The following is a 20,727-nucleotide window of genomic DNA, read 5'->3' as shown; positions in this document are numbered from 1 at the left end:
AGCTGAAGTTTGAGCAACCTCTTCTGTATGGATATTAGGGGCAGAATTGGTGCTTGAGGTTGGCCTCTTGTAAGCTCACTGCAGGCTACTGTGAGGATGTGACTGCAGGCCTGATGGATTTGGAGTGGCATGAGCCATGCAGAAAGAAAATGTCAGAAATCCAGATACCCTCGGGTTGTGCTTTTCACACAATATGTTCACAGGAAAGAAAACACACAAAATACAAAGGTAAACATGTGATAGCTGCCATCCCCTCCTTTCTTCTCCTTTTCCCACTCCCCTCCACCATTGAAAGCTGCAATTTTAAGGGTTTTGTTGGTTTGGTTTTTTTTCCATCAACTATGGTGAAAAATGAAAAATCAAAACCTGACAGCTACTCTCTCTCATCCTGGAGATTATCCTAGAGCCTGACCATAGCTGCAGTGCAGAAAAATCTGGGCACATATTTTTAAAATTCAGATTTGAGCAACAACATCAACGACAGCAAATCCCCAAACCCCACCCCCTTGGCCCCTGCCAGGACCTGGACCACACATAGACTGTAATTATCAGAGTTATTGCTGAGGAGAGAACATCCAGAATGCAATTATGCTATTAGGGCAGGGTAATCAGAATAACTTGCTTATTAGAGAAAACCATATACTTGTCCTACGCTATTATTTTCACTTCTATAAAACAGCCTCCTTAGGAGATATGACAATTCAACAGTGATTATGCATGTCAAATCAATTTTCAATGGGTATGGATTATATCATAGCACAGGACCTGAAACGGAATCACAGTTTAGTGTCCAGGCATTTAAATTGTGCAAATAGTTTTACAGTGATGCACTGGTTTAGATGTGCAACTGTGAGTTCCCATTATCCTCAGTCCAGCAAACTGATGGTCAGTGGTATCAGACACAGATGTGAAATACCCAGTAAAAATGCATTAAAACTGTTAAATTTCAAACAAAACTCTAAAAATATACATAATTACTATTCAAACGTCAGTGTTATTGGAATCTGATGCTTGAGCCACTTGGAATTTGCTGATTTGAATGTGATATTTGGGACCCCAAAGCTGCCAACAATTGATGAAAATGATACTTTCTACATCTTTGGGATACAATAGCTGTAAATAATCCATCTGTCACAGGAAACATCCTAAATAACCAGGCTGCCACCTCAAGCAAACTTAGCTGGAAGTGGAATAGATCTCAGAAGGTAGAAAATGGATGAAATAAAACAGTTTCTTAAAACCATTCCAGGCCCACTATTTTGACTTTGAAGTCATACCTTCTGAAAGCCACCCAGATGAGAGCAGGAGCACTGGGTCAGCCAGGCTTGCTGCAATGGTAAAATTTTGGTTTGTGCACAGGTGGAGGTTCCAAGGGAAATGAGGGAACAAAAATCTGGGCTTTAGAAGGTGTAATTAAAAATTTCACAGCAACAGTCATGAATCTAAAGTTTGGAACATGTCTTGGATGTTTAATGAAGCTGAAGGACTTCATTTTTGTGGTCCCCCTGAAGATGGGATTGCTGATTTCTGGTGTTGAGGGACTGTAAGGTCTGGCTTGAGGCTGTACAGCAGGAATCAGCACTGCCATGACAAATTTTGCAGATTTCAGTATGTAACTGTTGGTATTCTCAGGAGAATCCTGCAGCACCAGGTTTTTTGGCCACTTCTTCACAAATTCCTCTATCTGCAAGACCTGTACATCCCTGAACCTTGCCCTTGCCCTTGCTCTGAGCTTATCAGTCTGCCTGTGTTATCAGCTGAAGGACTCCCAGCGCTCCGACGCTGCAAGAGACATGAGCCCTTGGAGCAGTCACCCAACACGTTCATCACTCGAAGCCAACACCTGTAGGGCTCCTTGGAAAAGCTTTCCAGAGCTGTTACAACAGGAAAGCAGGACTGATGTGGTAAAACAGCTTCCAAAAAAGCTGCCGACCACAGCAAAGTGAAACGAAGAGGCAGCCACTCACTCCAGCTATATAGACCTTGCCTGCAGCCCTGCTTTCAACAACTCGAGATGTAATTACACATCTATTCACCACCATTGCAGGTGCAAGCTGAGCAACAGCATGAGTATAAATGTGTGTGGGTGTGCAAATGCCTCATTACGGTGATTTGTTAGCACAGTGAGCGATGCTTTGTGTCTGATGAATGTGTAAATTAGGCGCTTAGCTTACTTGAGTGAAAAAACGTTTAACTTTGCCTCCCTGGCCCATCTCTTTCGACAGACACTGGAAAAGGAAGTAGTTTGAGTCCTTGTCGAAGTAGCAGCTTCCATCTAAAATCTAACCCAGGACTCTTGTGCTGTCCTTGGTTTTCTAACAATGAAGTGAATCTTGAGGAATTAGTCGTGTTGAATCATATCTTAACCACATGCATTATATGCTCTTATGCAGCATTAGAGTTAGAGGCGTCACATCTTGTGTTGTCATTTCTGGGACAGAAAACTGGGGCTGTTGGCTGGGTTTAAATCATTTCTGACATTAACGAGATTCTGACCAGAGGCTTTATTTCACGTTCAGGATCTGCCCTGCATTATTTCCTATTATATCACATCACGTTGCAAAGGAACAGCTAAGTTACCAAGACTAATCCTTTAAGTCTTTCTTTCTTTACAGTGTCAGACAAAGTAAGACTATGCCATATTTCTGTAATCTCTCTTGTATTATGAGAATATTGTGATCTATAACAACAAAATCTCTAAACGGCACGATTCCCGTCGGCTCTGATATGCTTAGTCTTGTCCCTTTCTGTCAGAAAAGATATTTCTAAGTCTCTGTGATTTCATTTTAACATACAATATCTAGTTAGAAATCAGATTATTAATGTAAAGCAGGAACAAGCAGTTTCCTTGTGTTTAAAAAGTGAATATTCCTGAAAAAACATGATGCAATATCCAAAGTTCTCCTCTTTCTTCAAAAAATGACTTAAAATTAAAGTTAGTTTTGAAGTTACTGCCACTTTTCCCCTACTTGGATATGTAAATTTAGTTTAATCTGTTTAAAAGTAGATTTTGTTCCCAGACAACTTTACAGCAACTACCAGCATCTAAAAAAGATTTCTGCAACACTCTGCTGGCAAATTGCAGGGGAATTTCTTGAGATAGGGAGGGGAATTTGAACTAAAAACTAATTAATTAAACCCACCAGAATTAGCTTTCCATTCCTTTTAATAGGATGAGAAAATAAATTTTAAAACATATATGAAGTTTATCCTCCTTCTGAGAGATCTGTACTTTTGGATAGAGTGAAAATATCATTCCATATTGTCTATTCAGAAAGTTTGGGTTATTTCTCTGCTGGTACTTTATGATGTCTAAGCCACTAAAAGTATATTCAGTAACTTAACTCTTTTATAATTATTTCATTTGAGCAGCCAAGCAAATCATGACCTCAAAATGCATAAGCTCATGGCAGTGCCAAGTGTTTGGGTTGGAGAGGTTGGGGTTTTCTAACTGCTGAGTTTTTTAAAAAACATTATTGCAAAATACGTCTAAAATCCTAAAAAAAATAGGTGAATCAATGAATATTAAATTCCAGGGTGCAAAGCAGAATAGATTTTCTGCAGGTGCAGGACACAAATAGCTGATTATATAAAATATCTCCCAAATAAGAGAGATGAGTAATGCCCCAGGTCATAGAGCAGCTTTTTTAGAAAAAGTTGGTAGAACTAGAGACCCTTGATGTGTTGGAATAAAGCCTAGAAGTTGTGTTGTGAGAGCAAGAGTGAGAAAAACATAAATGGAACAAGTTATTGAAAACAGCTTCTCCTGGTTTTTGGTTCCTGGGTTCCTCTTTCACAAACAAGGGTTGTTTAACCCCTTCATCCCCTGTCACCTACAATAACTTTGGAGCTCACAGGCAGCTTTCAACGAAGGATAGAGTTGATGAAAAATGACACCAGTGTCCCTCTGAAGTGCTGCCTGTAGGAAGAGCCTGGGTGTGAGGTCAGGTTTGGTTCCACCAAAGCACCCACAGGAGAGCTGCTGCTGTGAGGCCCTAAAGGGAAGAGGGTTCACTCAGTCTGACTCTTCATTAGACAACAGAGGAGCCAATCTGAAATCCTGAGTCATAAATGAGATTTTTAGCAGTTTAAGATCAAACTGAGGACTGAAATGCTGGATCTGGAGGGAGGCAGGCTTTGTTGGCTTCTCTGTTGTTACAGCAGTAACACTCACTCTATTTCCACAAGAATCATTTGGGAGAAAGGCCTCTGGAGAAGGAGCTGCTGAATTTGCTAAGGCAGAAGAGCTAGCAACTAGAATGAACTCAGACTGGATGGCGGAAAAGTCAAAAAACTGCAAAGAAACAGACTGAGAAGTAAAAAGAGCTGCAACAAGCTCTACCCTGTCACATAAGAACAAGAGAATGTAAGAAAGCACCAACCCAGTGAGACAGAAGGAATGCCAGTCTTCAGACCAGCCTGTGTTGCCTTCAGTGATACTTCCTTGGAGTAAAGAAGAGAGAGAAATTTCTATTAGTTAGGGTTCCTTTTCAAAACATTTTCATTCATGCACAAAGGACATTCCTTTGTACATGTTAAAATTATCTTTTACTTGGCTTCCTTTCAGTTTATTCTTCTGGTTGAATTACAGCAGCAAATGTACACCATAACACTAAGAAGTCTCTCTGCTATCCATCTTGACAGCTGTAGTTCACATTCCCTATGTTTGCCTTAAGAAAATCCACATCTGATCATGTCATCTGCTAAATTCACCACTGCTGCAAGGGTTCAAGGCAGCAGCCTCGGGCAGTGGCTGATATTTGCTCCCACCACAGATCAAACAGAATCAAGGCTTTAGTGAGGATACACAGGTTTTGTATCACGCCATTCCGTCCTGAATTGGCATCAGGAATTTACAGTAAAATAGCACATTCTCAGGAACCTCTGGTGAGTTCCTAAGTGTAGGGGATTCCCAGGTGGCAGGAGTTCACTTGTGTCTCTCGCTTGCAGGAAGATGTGTTATTAAGTCGTCTGCAGTTAAGTATCTCCTGCGAAATCTGAAGTGATACAGTTTATCTCAGATCTGATTTTTCCATTTATTTTCTTGAGTTAAACAAGAAACAAGGCATTTAAAACTTATGTTGGACAAGTGGAGAATTTGGATGAATCCAAGACTCCATTTTCTTTTTTCTACAGCTTTCTCTGCATAGTTGGTAGCCTAATGTGAGTACATATTCTCTCCTTTGAGGCACTGTAACATGGAGCAAAGTCAAATGACCAACTGTCATGGGAGGAAACATTTAAGCTGAAGTTGAAGTGCTGTATCTGAAAATAGGATGTTTTTCTCCTTGAAACCTCTGCAGTTCCAGAAAGCTGCTACCCAGTCTACAGAGCTGCTATAATTTAAAAAAAAAAAAAAATTCTTCTATCCTAAATGCAGAGCTTACAAAATTACAGAAGTCCCATCTGCAAAGCATAAACTTCAGAGAAACCCAATTAAGTCAGTGTTGCATACACTTTCATGTTCGTTCCACTTAAATATTCCACACAGATTCATCTCATTCATGATGGAACAATTACAAATGAACTTGCAGGAGCCAAGGAACTCTCTTGGAGGCTGATTTCCACTCAGGTTCTGTCTGAGCTCCCCAAGACAGCAGGACTGGTTTGAGATGCTGAGCAAACCTGCGCAAAGCATCAGCCCCTGTGGCTGTTATTTGAAGGCAGCCCAGGAGACTGAGCCTGCTGATTTCATGTGGAATTCTTGTGTTCCTTCAGGCACCCTTCCCTTTGCTCCCAGCCTGTCCCAGGATTCCAGCCCCTGTCAAAAACACTGTCCTAGGCTGGACACACCTCGGTCCTGACTCAGTGCAGCATTTCTTGTGTTCTTTAAAGGATAAAACCCCAAGTCTTGGCTCAGGCTGTTTAGTTGAGAGATGAGATTCAGAGTTCTGAGAGCAACTGAATGAAAAGTGACAGCCATTCCCAGCAGATCAATATGGACAAGGCACAGGGAAGACTGCATGGCCCGAGGGAAGGAGCAGCCCCCAGAAAACAGTGAAGGCTTCACTGGTTTGATGTAATGCAGTGATCTGTGCCCACTTGCTGGTTATGCAGCGGCTGAACAGTTTGAGGATGTTAAAAAAAAAAAAAAAAAAAGATGAAGGAAATTAACACACAAACTGTCTCTTCATTACATGAACAATTCTGAAGTGCTTTATGGATCAGGACAAGCTTTCCTTCAGCTGTAACCACAGGTCCACATTCCTGACCCAGAGTATCACTGTACTACAGAAAACAAGATAAGATCCCCTTTGATTCAGATCATCTTACTGAAATATTTATGCAGGCTCAAGCACGGAGCTATTGACCTGCGTCAAGTCTCTATATGAGGTTTTCTCTGGGGCACGTATAAATCGTGTATTTGTTAGGCCATAAATCAACTTGAATTTCAAACAAAAGCATGGGATTTAATGGGCACAAAGAATCTATTGTATTAGCATCCAAACTACATTTTGAAGCATAATCAAGGTATATTTAGTTTTACTTACTCTCAGTATTTATAGACTTGACCTGCTTAGAGAAGCAAGGGCAATTAATTCTTCATATTAAATTTGATTTTAAAAATACAAAGCCATACATCTGGTTTTAAAACACCATTTTATAAATAAAGAAATGGTGTAGCACATTTACTACAGCACAACTTGGGCAGTCTTGAAGGAAAATTCCCAAATTAAAGATTTTGGGGAAAATTAACACTGTTACTTAACAGCTCACTAAAATATCCAGTTACATTTCCAGATAAACATGACTCCCAGCATTATGTAACTCATTCCATTCTCAAAGTGTGGTGCAAACATTAACTGAATGAATAATCTTAAACCACCTTCATTCATAGCTAAAGTGTGAAGATCTTCTATTATTTAGCAGACACGAGTTCCTCTTATTTGCACAGAGATGCAACTGCTTGTGTGAACAAGTTATTAGGTGTGTGAATTAGGTCTGAGTTCCTTTACTTAAAGGAATGCAATCAAATTTGGGGTTTACTTTTATTTAAAAGAAAGCTTGAATTAAAGAGACAAAGGTAAATATAAAAAACATCAGGTATTTCCAATATGATGACCTCACTCTCACAAATCCAGTCTAGGTTTTGATGGTGTATAATCAGTATTTCCACTTCTTGGATAAAGAGGCTTTAACGGTTTAAGTGTCTTTTCAGCAACATTCAGACTACCTGCCAACTCGGGATTTAGAAGAAAAGACAACTTTAAAACACGCTTTTCTCCACTAAAGCTCTGTGTTTCCTTTACAGAACTCTAAAGTTTGGCTAAATACAAATCTCCAAACACTGGGAACACTCAAACCCTGGAAAGAGCCTAAAACCTACCCTTGGCATGAATAGCATACTTATTAACTGACCTCATTTAATTTCTGAAAAAGTAGCATTAAAACATAACTTCACCGAGCTCTCTCTTGATTCCCAAAAAATAAACTGAGTACCAATAAGTAAAATACTCAGGCAACAGCAGAAAGCAGTTTGTGTTACGTGTGCATCATGTTGAGCAGTTTAACGATGCCCCACCACTGACACAAATTATATGTGCAGGACCAAAATTATGCATTTGGAGCAAGAGGATCCACACCCAGGAAGGGATCCTCTGCAGCTTCCCGAGCACACTGTGCCCATCCTCCTCTCCAGAGATGGAGAGATCATTCTCCCCTCCTGGAAACACTGGAGCAGAGCTGCCATGTGTGGGATGAGTCGTGCCAGGGACAAGGGCTGCTGGAAAGAGGAGATTCTCTACTGCAGGACGCAGGAAAAAAAGGGAGTTCTGTGCTTCCAGTCAAGTTTCTCGGGGTCCAGTTAGATCTGACCAAGAAGGGACTGGGAATTTGGAAAGAAAAAAAAAAAGGCCTTCTCAAAAGCACAGTGGATCATTTCTTAAAATATAACTCCCAGTGTAGTACTTGGTAATGTGATGGTGATTTTCAGGTGCTATGTCAGAAAAAAAAAAACAAAACCTCTAACTCTACATTCACACAAACAGCAAATGTTTGGGGAAGCTTTATAGGACTCAATTTGGATTTCAATGGAAAGGAAAATGGAATATTAACTAATAGCCTGCATGTTTCTGGTATTGGAGAATATGGAGAATTCCTGGTAGATCCCCCATTACGTGTGGAATATAACTTTCTGCAGGGAGCCCTTTTCTTAGGAATAGGAAAGTCTGAGTGAGAGAATATCACTAAGTTTCATATATATATAAAACATATTGTTCAGTTATAAACTGGAGCAGAACTGCTTAGCTAATTTTGCCCATAAATTAATAAAGGAAAGGAAGTAGGAGACAGTAAAATTCTGTTTCAGAAGAAATATAATGCAGGCAAAACAAACTCTGTTAACAGAACAGACTTGTTGATAGAGAAAGATGAAATGGAAACCAAAATCTTTCTGGTGGAAGAAAAAAAAAAAAAAAATCCAAACAACTTTTTACAAGTGGCCTGGCTCAAGCATTAGGACCAAATTTGAAAATTTCAGGTTTCAGGTCAGCCTCCAGCCCAAAGAAAGATGATGTAAATTTAAGGAACATAAACTTGAATTCTCATCTCAGCATCTCTTTTTAACATCCTAGAAGAATACTTACAAGAATGCTGTTTGCTACAGAACTTTTGAATTATGCAAACTAGAAACAGTGGTGGAGGACCTTTTAAGTCTTATATAGTCTTCCCTGGAGTTAATTCAGAGCACAGTCTGCTGATTACACGTGGTATCAATAGAAATGAAAAGGGAATTAGTGTCTGGCATAGACATAATCATGTATCTCTGGTAGAGCTACTTTGCAGCAGCATTAGCTTGTCAGGTCTTGAAGCACACCACACCAGAGGAGAGGCTGAGGAGCCCCCCTTCACCAGGCAGTAAGAAATCATGATGACAGAGCTGTTAACAACATCTAACACCACAACAACTCCTTGCCTCGATGGACATCCTGCACTGGAGGACAGGGAACACATGGTGGACCACTGGCAAGGTCTGCTGCAGAGCTCAGTAATGCCCATGCTGGAGAATTTCTTTAATTGTGTGGTGCCAGGAAGGAAAGGCGGCAGCACAGAGAGCAAAACGTGATGGCATCAATGTGCACTTGTACAAATTCAAATGGATTATCCCAAAATTAAGGGGGGGGAGGGGGATGACATTTTCACACATTGTCATGGTTGTCTATATCTCCTCAAGTAATACAGAGTTTTGACATGGGGTGTTCTTCTTCAGTCTGTGCACCCCTCCCTTTCATGAGACAAATCAAATGAGATTGTCAATCTTCCCTCTGCCCTGTGACTGCTGGAAGGATATCATGAGAGCAATATTTTGGCTTCCTGCAACTGTCTCTCAATTAGATTGTGATACTGAAATCTGTTCTCTTTAGACTCTCCTTTCTCTCTTGATCCTTATCTGGAAAGGTGGAGGAGGGGAAAGACAAGATAAGGAAATTCTTGACATCCCTGGAAGTGTTCAAGGCCAGGTTGGATGGGGCTTGGAGCAACCTGATCTAACCAGGTTAGGAAGGTGCCCATGCCTGTGGCAGGGAGTTGGAACCAGATGATCTGTAAGGGCCCTTCCAGCCCAAATCATCCTATGATTCTATGAATACGAAGAAATTCACTTTCTTAATAACAGCCTGGCCTAGAGACAGTCTGGAGTTAAGCAAGACATGAGTATTTTGACGTCTGTTTCCCTTTTTCAAGGCTTGCTCCCTCAGTGTGACAGGGAGCTTAAACAGACTCAAGCATGAAGCCCAGTGTTTGTTGTACTACAGTAATTCTCATAAAATCCTGCTCAGTGGCCATTAAATAGTTCACTTAAATAGAGGCTGAAATGCATGATTTTATCTTAAAGGAGAAAATAAATAAGTGATCCAATTAAAGAAAAGAACCACTCATTGCTTCTTATCTTTCTTATACTATTTCCAGTATTCTCTGCATTACCAATCAGACCTCTATGAACCATTTAAATGCTGGAGGAAATCATCTTTTTTGTCAGTAGAGCCTGAACTGAAGTCCATCTTTTCTTCTTAGACCATGACTGTGATGTCTTTACTGATCACTGTGAGGAGCTGCTGTTCAATTAAAGTTGCACATGAAGAATCTAAATCAGTGAATTCATATCTCTGCTTTGGAATAAATAGCTATTAACTGCCCCAGTCTAGTTTACTGAACACTTTGTTTATCTGACTTATTACAGGAATATTTGTAAGATTGTAGTGGCATGTGGTAATTTTGTAAGTTTTTTACATGTGATGAAATTCACTGTAGTCTGTAAAGATTACAGCTCTTCTAAATCAAGGTTATAAAATAGCTTTTCATTTCTACAGTGAATGCTTTGTGAGGAAAAGCACACTAGATAAGAGGCTTTATCATGAAGACTTTATTGTTCAAGGCTTGGGGTAATTGCAGCTTCTGCTGGCATTAGTCCGGACTGTGAGTGTGCAGGACTTCTCAAAAATCAGCATTTAAGGCTATTTGAACCAGCCAGTTACTGAGATCTTCCACACTCTTGCTGGCTGAAAAGAGAGCCCTCTTTAAAAATGAACAAAGCACAACAAAAACCTCACAAACAAACAAACAACCTTCAGCTCTGCTCTCACTTGGGGAAACTGCCTTTGACATTTCACCCAAGCAATGGTTCATCAAGAATTGCAAATGAAGCACTGGGGAGGTGAACCAACCCTCGCCATCTGCAGAGTGCTCATCCCGAGTTCCTCGGATCTGACGTTTACATTGCTCAGGGCGAGACAATTAGGGATTATTTGGTCCAGTGAGAGCAGATTCTGAGACTGCCAGTGAGGCTCAAACCCCGCTGTGATGGGTCAGTTCTACTGGTTAAACTGGTGTTTCAGGAGGAAGAGGAAAACGAAGCATTGCATCACAGGATTTCCTTTGGGAAATACATGAAATTCTTTATGCTGCCGGCTCTACACTCTCAGCTATGGCACTGAAACTTCCTGCGTAAAGCTGGGCTAAACAAACAACAACAAAAAATACTGTAATGGTACAGGTCAAGAAGATGAATATAAACATGACTTCACATTTCCTACCTCTATATACTTTCCTCAGCAGGCACAGCCAAATGAGTCGGTGCAGAACAATCCCTGAGCACAACATAGAGCCAAAAAACTCTTCCAAAACAAAAGTGCATCTCCAGCAGGGATATGGCATCACTCAAAGGCCAGGTAAAAGTAGGAATAGTTTTGGGAGGGATCTTACAGTTATACCCATATTTTGGTATAATTTTGGTCTGTTTGTAATTTAAACACATAACTTAAATGTTAATAAAATTAATTTCGTTTTTAGATTAATGAAGCATCTTACATGTTCACACTTCTCTACATGGTGTGTCTGGGAGCAGGGTTGGGATGTAAACACAAACTTTGGACATATCATTTCCTATTCCTAACACTGTCTTTTGACTTAGAGTCCATAGATGATTATGTTGGTATAATGATAAAATTATTTTCCGGGACAGTAAAATAAGACAAACTGCAATTATGTCATCTAGCATTCATAATTCTTAATATAAATTGTATTCTAGGGTTTTACGTAGCCAGATGTATGAAATTGCTCATAATGATTACTCACAACACTGCAGGGTAAAATTTTATTTAAATTAAGCAATTTAGGTTCATTTTATTATCATCTGGAAGCATATTGATGTTGAATACTATTTGATGAACAAATTTAAAACCTGAAAATCTTACCAAATATGCTAACCCTATCAGTGACTATTCATACCTACCTGGACAAAAACCATATGTATTTAATACCTCTGGTTTTTTTCTCTCCACGTATTGCACAAATAACAGAACACACACAAGACACCTTCTCTTGCATTTTAGCAGAGCTTCTGCCATGCAGTGGGACACTGGTTTATCTGATGGATCTGTATAGGGGGAAAAAACGCTCCTTGGTATTGACAGTTCCTTCTCCTCACAAAAAGCACAATAATGTTTATATCTTTGTCTGTTTGTCAGACATGTTGCATACTTTCTTTGTTGTGTATCTCACAAAGGCCAAAAGGATTAATAATCGGAAAACAATCTAGAGGAATTAAAACTGAGGTTGCACACGCCTTCCTTTCATTAGTCACTTCTGCTTGCAGAAATCAAATGGCAGGAGCATACATTCCTCTTTCAGTCAAGATTGCCCCTTTGGGAGTGAGTCGAGCAGTTCATGTTAGAAGAGTCCTTTGTTCCCTTCACTTAGGGTATGGGAACAGTTGGTAATCAGGGATAAATCATCCACTGTTTGCCTTAATTCAATTTGTATTTCACTCCAGACCAATGTGCTCACAACTGCTTGATAAGGCAAATAAATAGAAGAACTTAAATTAGACACAAATATTAATATCCTCATTGGCTCAGAAGGAAGCAATACAGCAGGTGTATGAATAGAGCCTGGAATATTTTATTTACTCAGTAATCTGAGGAAGAAGAGCAAAGTTCAACCCGAAATTGCATCCAGGGATTGTCTCCTGCAGGCTGATAGTGCCTGACCCGAACCCTAAACCCATTTCTAGGCTCAGAAACCAGGAGCGGGTAGTGATGCTCAACACCCCATTCATTGTCTTTACGCTGTTTTGATTACTTCTCTTCTCGTAAAGAAACCTGACAGCTCTTGTGTGACCACCATCTATTCAGGGAAACTGAGAGTAAACTGGCTCTTACCCTTTGCTTCCAGCTCGTTGTTGTGCCTTTCCGGTCAATCACATCACATCAAAGTGATGTAGCTATTTGTTTCTCTCTCTCTCTCTCTCTCTTTTTTTTTTTTTTTTTTTTTTTTTTTTTTTTTTTTTTTTTTTTTTTTTTTTTTTTTCCCCTAAATGTCTCAACACTGCTTTGATTCTGACGATCTGAAATTACTGAGTCACCACCAACAGACATTTAGAATTACTCCTCAAAGTGAAGATGAAAACACCATTAACCATTGTTTAAAAAAAACCGAACCTAATCACAATATCCTATTTATACTCTAACGATTGGGCTGTGTCCCCTCAGCACCACCCTCTGTGCCCACACTTCGTAAGGAGATTACGCTTCTCCCTATGAAGTGAAAATTACCTTCTTGTGGGCAGAAAGCGTTTAATTATGACTCCGCTTGCCTTGTCTCCATGGCGATCCCATGCAAACAGCCTGCTTTATTAGCGCTCATTTCCCCCTCCCCACCAAGGTCATAAATTAGCTCTGCTGGAGCCGGGGTCGAGCGCTGCCCCGGGGACCCCCGGCCGGCACCGGGCTCCGGCCGCGCCCCCCGCGCTCCCCGGGCGGGCGCCGCGGTGCCAAAGCCGCGGGACGCGCTCGCTCCGATGCCTTTCGGAGCTCAGCCGCCGCACCATTTCGGCACTTACTGCAGGGAATACCTTCCCAGTTCCCGCCCGCCCGAGGCGGACGGGCTCCCTACGGATTGGCCGATGCTCCCGGCGAGAGTGCGGCCGTTACCTGGGTGCTCCCCGGGGCCCGCGGGGTCCGTGAGGATGCTGGGGTCACTCTGCGACCTGCCTCTCGGGAGAAAGCAGCCGGTCCCTTCTTCCGATGCAGCCATGAGGTGGAGGGCGGGAAGCTCAGAGGAGGAGGGAGGAGGAGGAGGCGCTCATGGAGCCGGAGGCGGCCGGGGGACAATGGGGACGGGGGTGCGGCGGCGGCGGGGCGTCAGCCGGGCAGGACCAGCCGCGGCAGCATCTTCGCCGGCGCCCTGGGCACGGCTGCGGCGCGGCGCTCCGCCGGCTCCGGGCTCAGGGGGCAGCTCCGGGCGCCTCAGGGGGGTGGGCCATGCCTCCTGGCGGGGTGGGGAAGAGCCGGGGAGCGGGCCGCCGGCCCGGCCCCCCGCCGCCGCCGCCGCCGCCCCCTCCCGGGACGCCCCCCCCCCGAGCGCCGCTGCCGGAGTCGCCTCAAGCCGCCGCGCTGCTGAGCGCATCCGTCGGAAAACATTGGGATTCTCCCATCGTGCCCCGCGAGCGCCCGCCTGACGTCACGGCGGGGGGGGATGTGGGGTGGGGTGGGGTGGGGTGGGCGCCGCACCTGCACTGCACAAAGGCGGGGGCTCCGCAGGTGCGCGGGGTCCCGCCCGGCCCCGCCCAGAGCGTCACGGGCCGCGGGGAGGGGCCGGCCCTCCCCTCCCGCTGTGCGGGACCCACCCGTGTTCCCCGAGCCCTCCCGGTGCTCGTCCCGGCCCGGCCCGGCCGGCCGGGAGCTCTGACCCGCGGGAGGGTCCGGCGTGACCCCCCGGCACAGGGGCTCCGTGTCCGCCGCTCGCCTCCCCCGGGGCTGGCGGGGAAGGATGTCCCGAGGGAAAGGATGTCCCGAGGGGAAGGATGTCCCGAAGGGGAGGATGTCCCTAGGGGAAGGATGTCCCGCGGGGAAGGATGTCCCTAGGGGAAGGATGTCCCGAGAGGAAGGATGTTCCGATGGGAAGGGTGTCCCGAAGGGAAGGCTGTCCCGAGAGAAAGGATGTCCCGCGGGGGTTCCCCTCGGCACGGCGGGCGGGGAATCGCTGCGCCCCCGCCGGGACCCCGCACAGCTCGGCCGGAGCTCCCGCGGGGCCGGGCTGGGGCGGGGGCATCGCGACAAAGGCGTCGCACCGGGAATCCCGCAGAAACGGGATGCTCCGACTCAGGCTGAATAGCTTGGTTGGGGAATTTGTTTAAAGAGGAAAACTGCTTATACGGATAGTTTATTTCTCCTTCCCGCCCTGCGCAGGGTGCCGGCAGAGGGGCTGCTGGTCTGCAGACCGTGATGCGGGTCAGGTCTTCTTAAAGTTTTGCCCTGTGAAAACCAGGGATGCTTTCTAATCGACCTCCCAGTAAAGTCCTGTGGAACGCTCGGTCAGTACTCGCTGGGATTGTGGGGGTTCTCATCTCGTGTCTGACCTAAACTCTGCTTTTGTCTCTGTAGAACTGATGCTGAGGAATACACTCACCTACAAGGAGATTTCTTGGGCTGACTCAAGAGCAGTGGTTGTACGTGCAGCTGACCAAGTTCCAGATGTGAGACAGGTGCAAGTTTGCAAACTTTTCGGGCTGAACCTTTGTCCCAGAGAATTGTCCATCAATGCAGTGGGTGGGGCATTCTTCCCTGCTCACAGAAGCACAGGTTGAGGTTGGAAAGAACCACAGTGGGGTCACCTGGTCCAAGCTCCCTGCTCAGGCAAGGTCATCCCAGAGCAGGGGAACAGGATCGTGTCCAGACAGGTCTGGAATATTTCCAGTGGAGAGAAACTCCACAGCCTCACCTGCACAGCAAAGAAGTTCTTCCTCATGTTTAGGTGGAACTTTCTGAGCATCAGCTTTTCACCACTGCCTCTTGGTCTATTCTTGGCACCACTGAGAGGAGCCTGGCTCTGTTTTTACATAAATATGTGGAAAACATTTTGCTACTCTTAAAGAAACTGGGGTTTGGCCATTTCTGAAAGCAGGGGCAAAAAAAAAAGGAAAAAAAAAAAAAAAAAAAAAAAAAAAAAAAAAAAAAAAAAAGGGGGTTATTTGGGGTTATGTCTTTATTGTGTTTTGTGGGGATTTAACCCAAATTTATCTCATCTATCACACTGAGACGTGTGCTTGCAGTCTTTCTTTAAGCAGGAATTTCTAAGTTAAATGTGCATACATCTGGCTTGGGAGTCACTTTTGGGCTGTGTGTCCCTGAGATTCAGTTAACTTACCTTTTGGGGTAAAGAAAAAAGTCTGTGGGTGTGGATTTAATGGTGGAGATTGATAAGAAAATTCATCCAGGATTCCATTTGAGGGAGGCCTGAGTGTGGCTGTTGGGGTGACATCTGCCCGTGGCCGGGGTGAGCTGCTGCATCCAGCAGCAAGTGAGAATATTGTCCTGAGAACAGAACCCAAAAGAAGGTTTAAAGTAAAATATCAAAGAGTTCCTGGTTCAATGAGCACTGTCCCTTCTTGCTGTGTGTAAGGTAGGTCCTGAGGAAAAAGAAGTGTGTGGAGGTTTAATCTAAGCTGTGTCATCATGCTGTGGAATACATTAAGGTGCCAAGTGAGATAATGAGCCAAATCTATTTTTAGTCCTAAAAGGAGAGGAAGTAGCAAGTTTTAAATGGGTTTTCTCTGTATAGCTTTTAGGTCATGCTAGAAAATGCTGATGGTTTCTAGTGAATTCTGTGAAAGTCTGTTTGCACTAATCAATAGCTGCCTTCCGAGATGAAGAGTGATACTGATTTTGTGTTTAAAATCAGGGTTGAGAAGTTTCATATCAGGTTTAAGCATTGTATGAGACTGAATCTATTAAAATATTTTCAACCCAAGAAAATATCTCCAAGACATCTTTAGTAGCATCTATAGAAGCACAGAGGATGAGAGAGATGTTTTTTAACCGGCTCCCATACTGGTTGCCTCTGTAGATGACACTTTATAGGATTCCTTTGGATTTAAAATATTGTCTGGTACAAAGCAGTCAAACAGGGCTGGAATCTGCCTTGCTGTTTTCACTTAGTTAAAGAGCATTTTCTCTCAGCCCTGACAAACCAAGCATCAAGAGGCCCAGTCTAGGGATCAATCCCTGGTGTGGTTTGTGCCAGCTGATGGAGCTGCCCCTGGACTTTGTTCTTTCCAAAATGAACTGTCATCATCTTTGGGAGAGGAGGTACCAAAAAAAAAAAAATTATTCAAACTTACGTTGCCAAATAATGTCTGTTGTGTTAAAAGTAAGAATTGTCTGCATCTTCTGCTTTCACATTTCAGAGGTGATGATGATATATCTGTGGCACTTTGTACTTCCTTACCTTAAAGCAGGCTCAGCATTCCTTCTGGGGCAGGACTTTAGGGAGGGAAAAATAAATGTGTGGCAAAGTCTTGTCTTCATGTTGAAAGACCAACACCAAAGAGGAATGCAGCCTTTTCACAGAAGTAAGTAGAAGCTGATGGAGGCAGGCACTAACTAATATATTCCAAGTATATTGATTTGTAAATCTCTCTGAAATTGGAATGAAACTAAGCCTAGTTCTACCTAGTAGTACAAAGTACCCTGAAAAATTGTCCTCAAGTTTCCATTTACTACTTCATATGATTCTGTAAGTGTCACCAAAAGAACTATTTGCAGGATCAGAATGGCTGTTAGTAGAAACATGACCCTCCTTCTGTTTGGTTTAATTTTTCACTATAGGAGTCTTGTGGTAAACAAGTTTTCAGCATTTACCCAGAAAGTCCAATGATCTGATCTGTCTAGTTATCTCTCAGAGGATTTATAGTCTTTTATATTTATGATTAAAAGTTATAATGCAATTTTTCTAGCTTAATGGCAAATATCTCTGCAACTGGCATCCATTCAGTTTCAGGAAAATACTTCTTGAAATGAAATATCCACACAAGGAACACAGAAGAGAAAATAAGGTTTTTTATAATTTTATTTTGATGCATAGTCCACAGCCAAACCAATACATGTCTATTTGATATGACTTTCCTTGATAATTCTTTTTTTTTAATGTAAATATACAAACATAAATATATATATATGTGTGTGTGTGTGTATAAATTGTATAGATGATTTGATTACTTTTTTTTTCTCTCTGGCAGACAGCTGAATGCCTGTTGTATGAGCTGGTTATATAAAGAGAAATCCAAACTCGTGTTAGAAAGGAATGATTCTCTGGGGAGAAAGAAAAGAGGTGTGAGTCATGTCAGTGCTGTTTTTCTCGAATCAGCAGAATATTAAACAACCTCATTTTCCTTAATCTGAAGCCTACACGTGATCTCTGAGCACCACTGATGGGAGGGATTTGTGTCATTATTTAGAAAAATGAATTCAGGGTTCATTTGGATTGACAGTATCAGCTTTCATGTTCGAATCGTTCTGATGACCAAGGCACAGATAGCCTTGCTAGGAGCAGTTTCTTAGATGCAGCAACAGAAAGCATTTGTTCTGCTGCCTGTGAGTCTTAACCTAGTTTTGGAGATGTTTATGCCAGTTTGTTGTAGCTCAGCGTGCCCACCCTAACAGAGATGAGCATTCCCATTCTCAGACAGCTCTTGTCTCTATTTACTTTGCTGGGGGTTTTTCCCCTTAGATGCTTTCTTTGTAAAGAGGACACTGAGCCTATTTTGAGCCTTTGTTTGTCAAGACCATAAATGAATGTCACCAGGAAGAGATAAAATATCACCCAGCAGTCACAACTTCGTAAGTACAAAGACTTGTAACACGTCTTCTCCAAAGTGCTACTACAAAAAGCAAATAAAAAATGAATAAGCATCAGGGGCTTGTTTATTGGGAGCCTCATGTGCACGTTGAGAATCTCTGGTACTCAGGAGCTGTTCTGGAAATGGCCCATCTGATTTTCACCTTTGCTTTCCCTCACAGTAGCTCCAGTGCTCGCTCCCAGTTTACAGGCGAAGGCACAGGAAAAGAGGCTGGGAAGAATGTAAAGGAGAACCCTCAGCTCAACTCCTGCCCTGACACACAGCTCTACTCACATCCTTCTGTGCTGTGATGATGAGAAGGGGAACCTCAACTCTTATTTTATATTATGCAGCTTATAATAGTGACAGCCCCACGTGTGGGGAGTGAAGTCGTATCTGCAACACGCCAAGGCCAGCAGAGAGCTCCAGGATGCGGCCACTGTCGTCGTGCATGAGGAGCAGGGAGAAGGCAGCGCTCTGGGGAGCCCTGGAGGACTCCTGAGGTGCTGTCAAAGCCAGCGAGGCTCCAGGTGATGTGCCACAGAAATGCTGTTTGTGCCAGTTTGAAGGGATGGATCTCACTTTCCTCTCTGGTTTTTTGTTCTCCTTAGACCTCAGGATGCCTGAGGAGAAGGGATGCACGTATAAATTCCATTGCAGGTCCAAATCTCCCTCCTTTCCACATTTTGGGGAATTAATATTCTTGTATATGGAATATCTTGGGTTTTTGCAGGCACTGTGTTCTTAAGAAGGCACATGGCTGGAAGTTCCTTATTCTCACTTGCATCCTCCAAGTATTCCACAATCTCAAATACCCCAAACTACAAAAAAGCTGCAGATATGTGGGAGCTCTGAAAGCCATTTTCAGTGTAAGTGGAATTCTGCAAGCTTTATTAATTAATACGGAAAACCCCAGTGAACTGTTTCTTATTCCTTTTGTAACAACGGTCCTGCAGGTTCTACAATTCAGGATAGTAGAAACAGCTCCAAGAAACTGGTGTTGGTTGTAAATATAAAAGAATACAGTGTAAGATCCAAGACTTTTTAAATAACTATTTGGAGCATTTAAATTCCATTTGGAAACAAAATACTTCTGAAAAAGAAAAACCTCTGATTTGCTTGTGCTTTGCAAGTCTTTGTATTTTAGAAGCATTGCATCGTTTTTGCCTCAGAGGTAAGTTTGGATAACTTGTAGCCTGATCAGAGATGTCATTTCTTCTTATTATGTATTGCATTCAGACAGTACATTCTGATTCAGATCTCATCTTGTTGCCAAATCTGGAATAATTTTGACGTATACATTTTTCAAATTAATTCGAACCTTGAAGTTCACTCAGTTGTCAGCAGAAGTGGGAAGGGAAAAGTGGCCCTCTGTGCTAATTAGATGAGAGCTGACGAGTCTTTGATGTAGAGTTGCGGGACAAAATCCTGATTCCACTCATGTTAGTACCTCTTTCAACATTTACTTCGATGGCATTTTGTTATTGTCACTTCATTTCGTGTGTAATGCAGGACTTCTGGTGGTATTCACGCTCTGACCACAATACACAAATTCAGCTGTTGGAGAGTTAAAATACTTTAGGGCCAGCGACACATGAAACAAATGACAGAGCTTCCTTCAGTAGGTCACACTTTGCAGTTCTTTGGGACCTGAAATCCAGTGAAGACCATAATAATCAGGATTTATGAGTGTCTCTCAGAAAATACAACCTCAGTTGGGCTTCAATTCATGGAAGGAAATATAGGAAGTCTAGAGCTGAAGATGAGAGAATGAAAGGTCAAGTTGATTGGAACTCCCAAGGAGCAAGGTCCAGGTTAGCAGAGCAGTTTCTGTTCTGAGACTGAAGCTGTGCATTGCATGCCAGCCCAGAAGTCATGGCCAGGTCTCACACTCAGGGAGCTGCAGTGTGAGAAGTGATTTAAAGCTTGAGCTTTGAGTTTCCCAGGCAGAAGCGCTGTGGTGACTTTGTGCTACACCCTCATTCTCTGTTTATTGGGTTTATATCTGTCTGAGATAATCTCCGGGCTGGTTCCATCTATTCAATTTCCTGCTCACCATCTCCTGAAGCTAGACTTGGGAAGGGGAGCAGAACAGCTACCAATAAATTTCTGGAATTTCTAGTTTAATTTAATAAATTTAAGGAAAACTAGGATTTCATACCATTCCTACACGGTAAAGTTACTGCTTCCTCAGAGCTGAAGGGTTCAGGCAGTAGTTTGCTTCCTCATGTAGGCAGAACGTGGCTGTGCAGCTGGGGATGTGCAGAACGTGGGTCACTGCTGGGGAGGTTGTGCTTGGCTGGTTTGCAGATGTCATCTGAGAAACCATTCCTCAGCAAAACCCAGCTAACTCGGTTTACTTTCTAAATCCCGGGTTTTTTTGGACAGTTGTGGCCGTTGCCATGGCAGCAGGGGATGGTGGGCCGTCCCCTCCCCTCTGGGCTGCAGCTCAGTGTGCTGTTTTAATGCCATCTTGCTGCGAGCTTTGGAAGGCCAGGCTGCTCAGCAGCTCCATCACAACTCCCTTCGTGGACAGAGGCAGTGGTTGTTTCTCTAGGATCAGCCCTCGCAGCAAACTTAACCTGCAAAGTTAACCCAGGACAGAATTAGATGGA

The 20,727-nt window shown here is 43.2% G+C and overlaps 1 protein-coding gene across 2 annotated transcripts in view; it reads right to left on the bottom strand.

Annotated features, from left to right (window-relative positions):
- The window catches only part of PHACTR3 (phosphatase and actin regulator 3), a 98,298-nt gene extending 84,621 nt beyond the window's left edge, over positions 1 to 13,677 (bottom strand). For both annotated transcript variants that reach the window (XM_040080089.1, XM_040080090.1), the window contains exon 1: positions 13,428 to 13,677. In XM_040080089.1, coding sequence (XP_039936023.1) covers positions 13,428 to 13,530 — 103 coding nt within the window. In that variant the 5' untranslated portion in view covers positions 13,531 to 13,677. The remainder of the gene's footprint in view (positions 1 to 13,427) is intronic.
- Positions 13,678 to 20,727: the final 7,050 nt, after the last annotated feature.

Source organism: Hirundo rustica, chromosome 16 (assembly GCF_015227805.2).
Source record: "Hirundo rustica isolate bHirRus1 chromosome 16, bHirRus1.pri.v3, whole genome shotgun sequence".
NCBI lineage: Eukaryota > Metazoa > Chordata > Aves > Passeriformes > Hirundinidae > Hirundo > Hirundo rustica.
The sequence above is the reverse complement of the archived record's forward strand: the minus strand, read 5'-3'. Positions and strand labels throughout refer to the sequence as shown.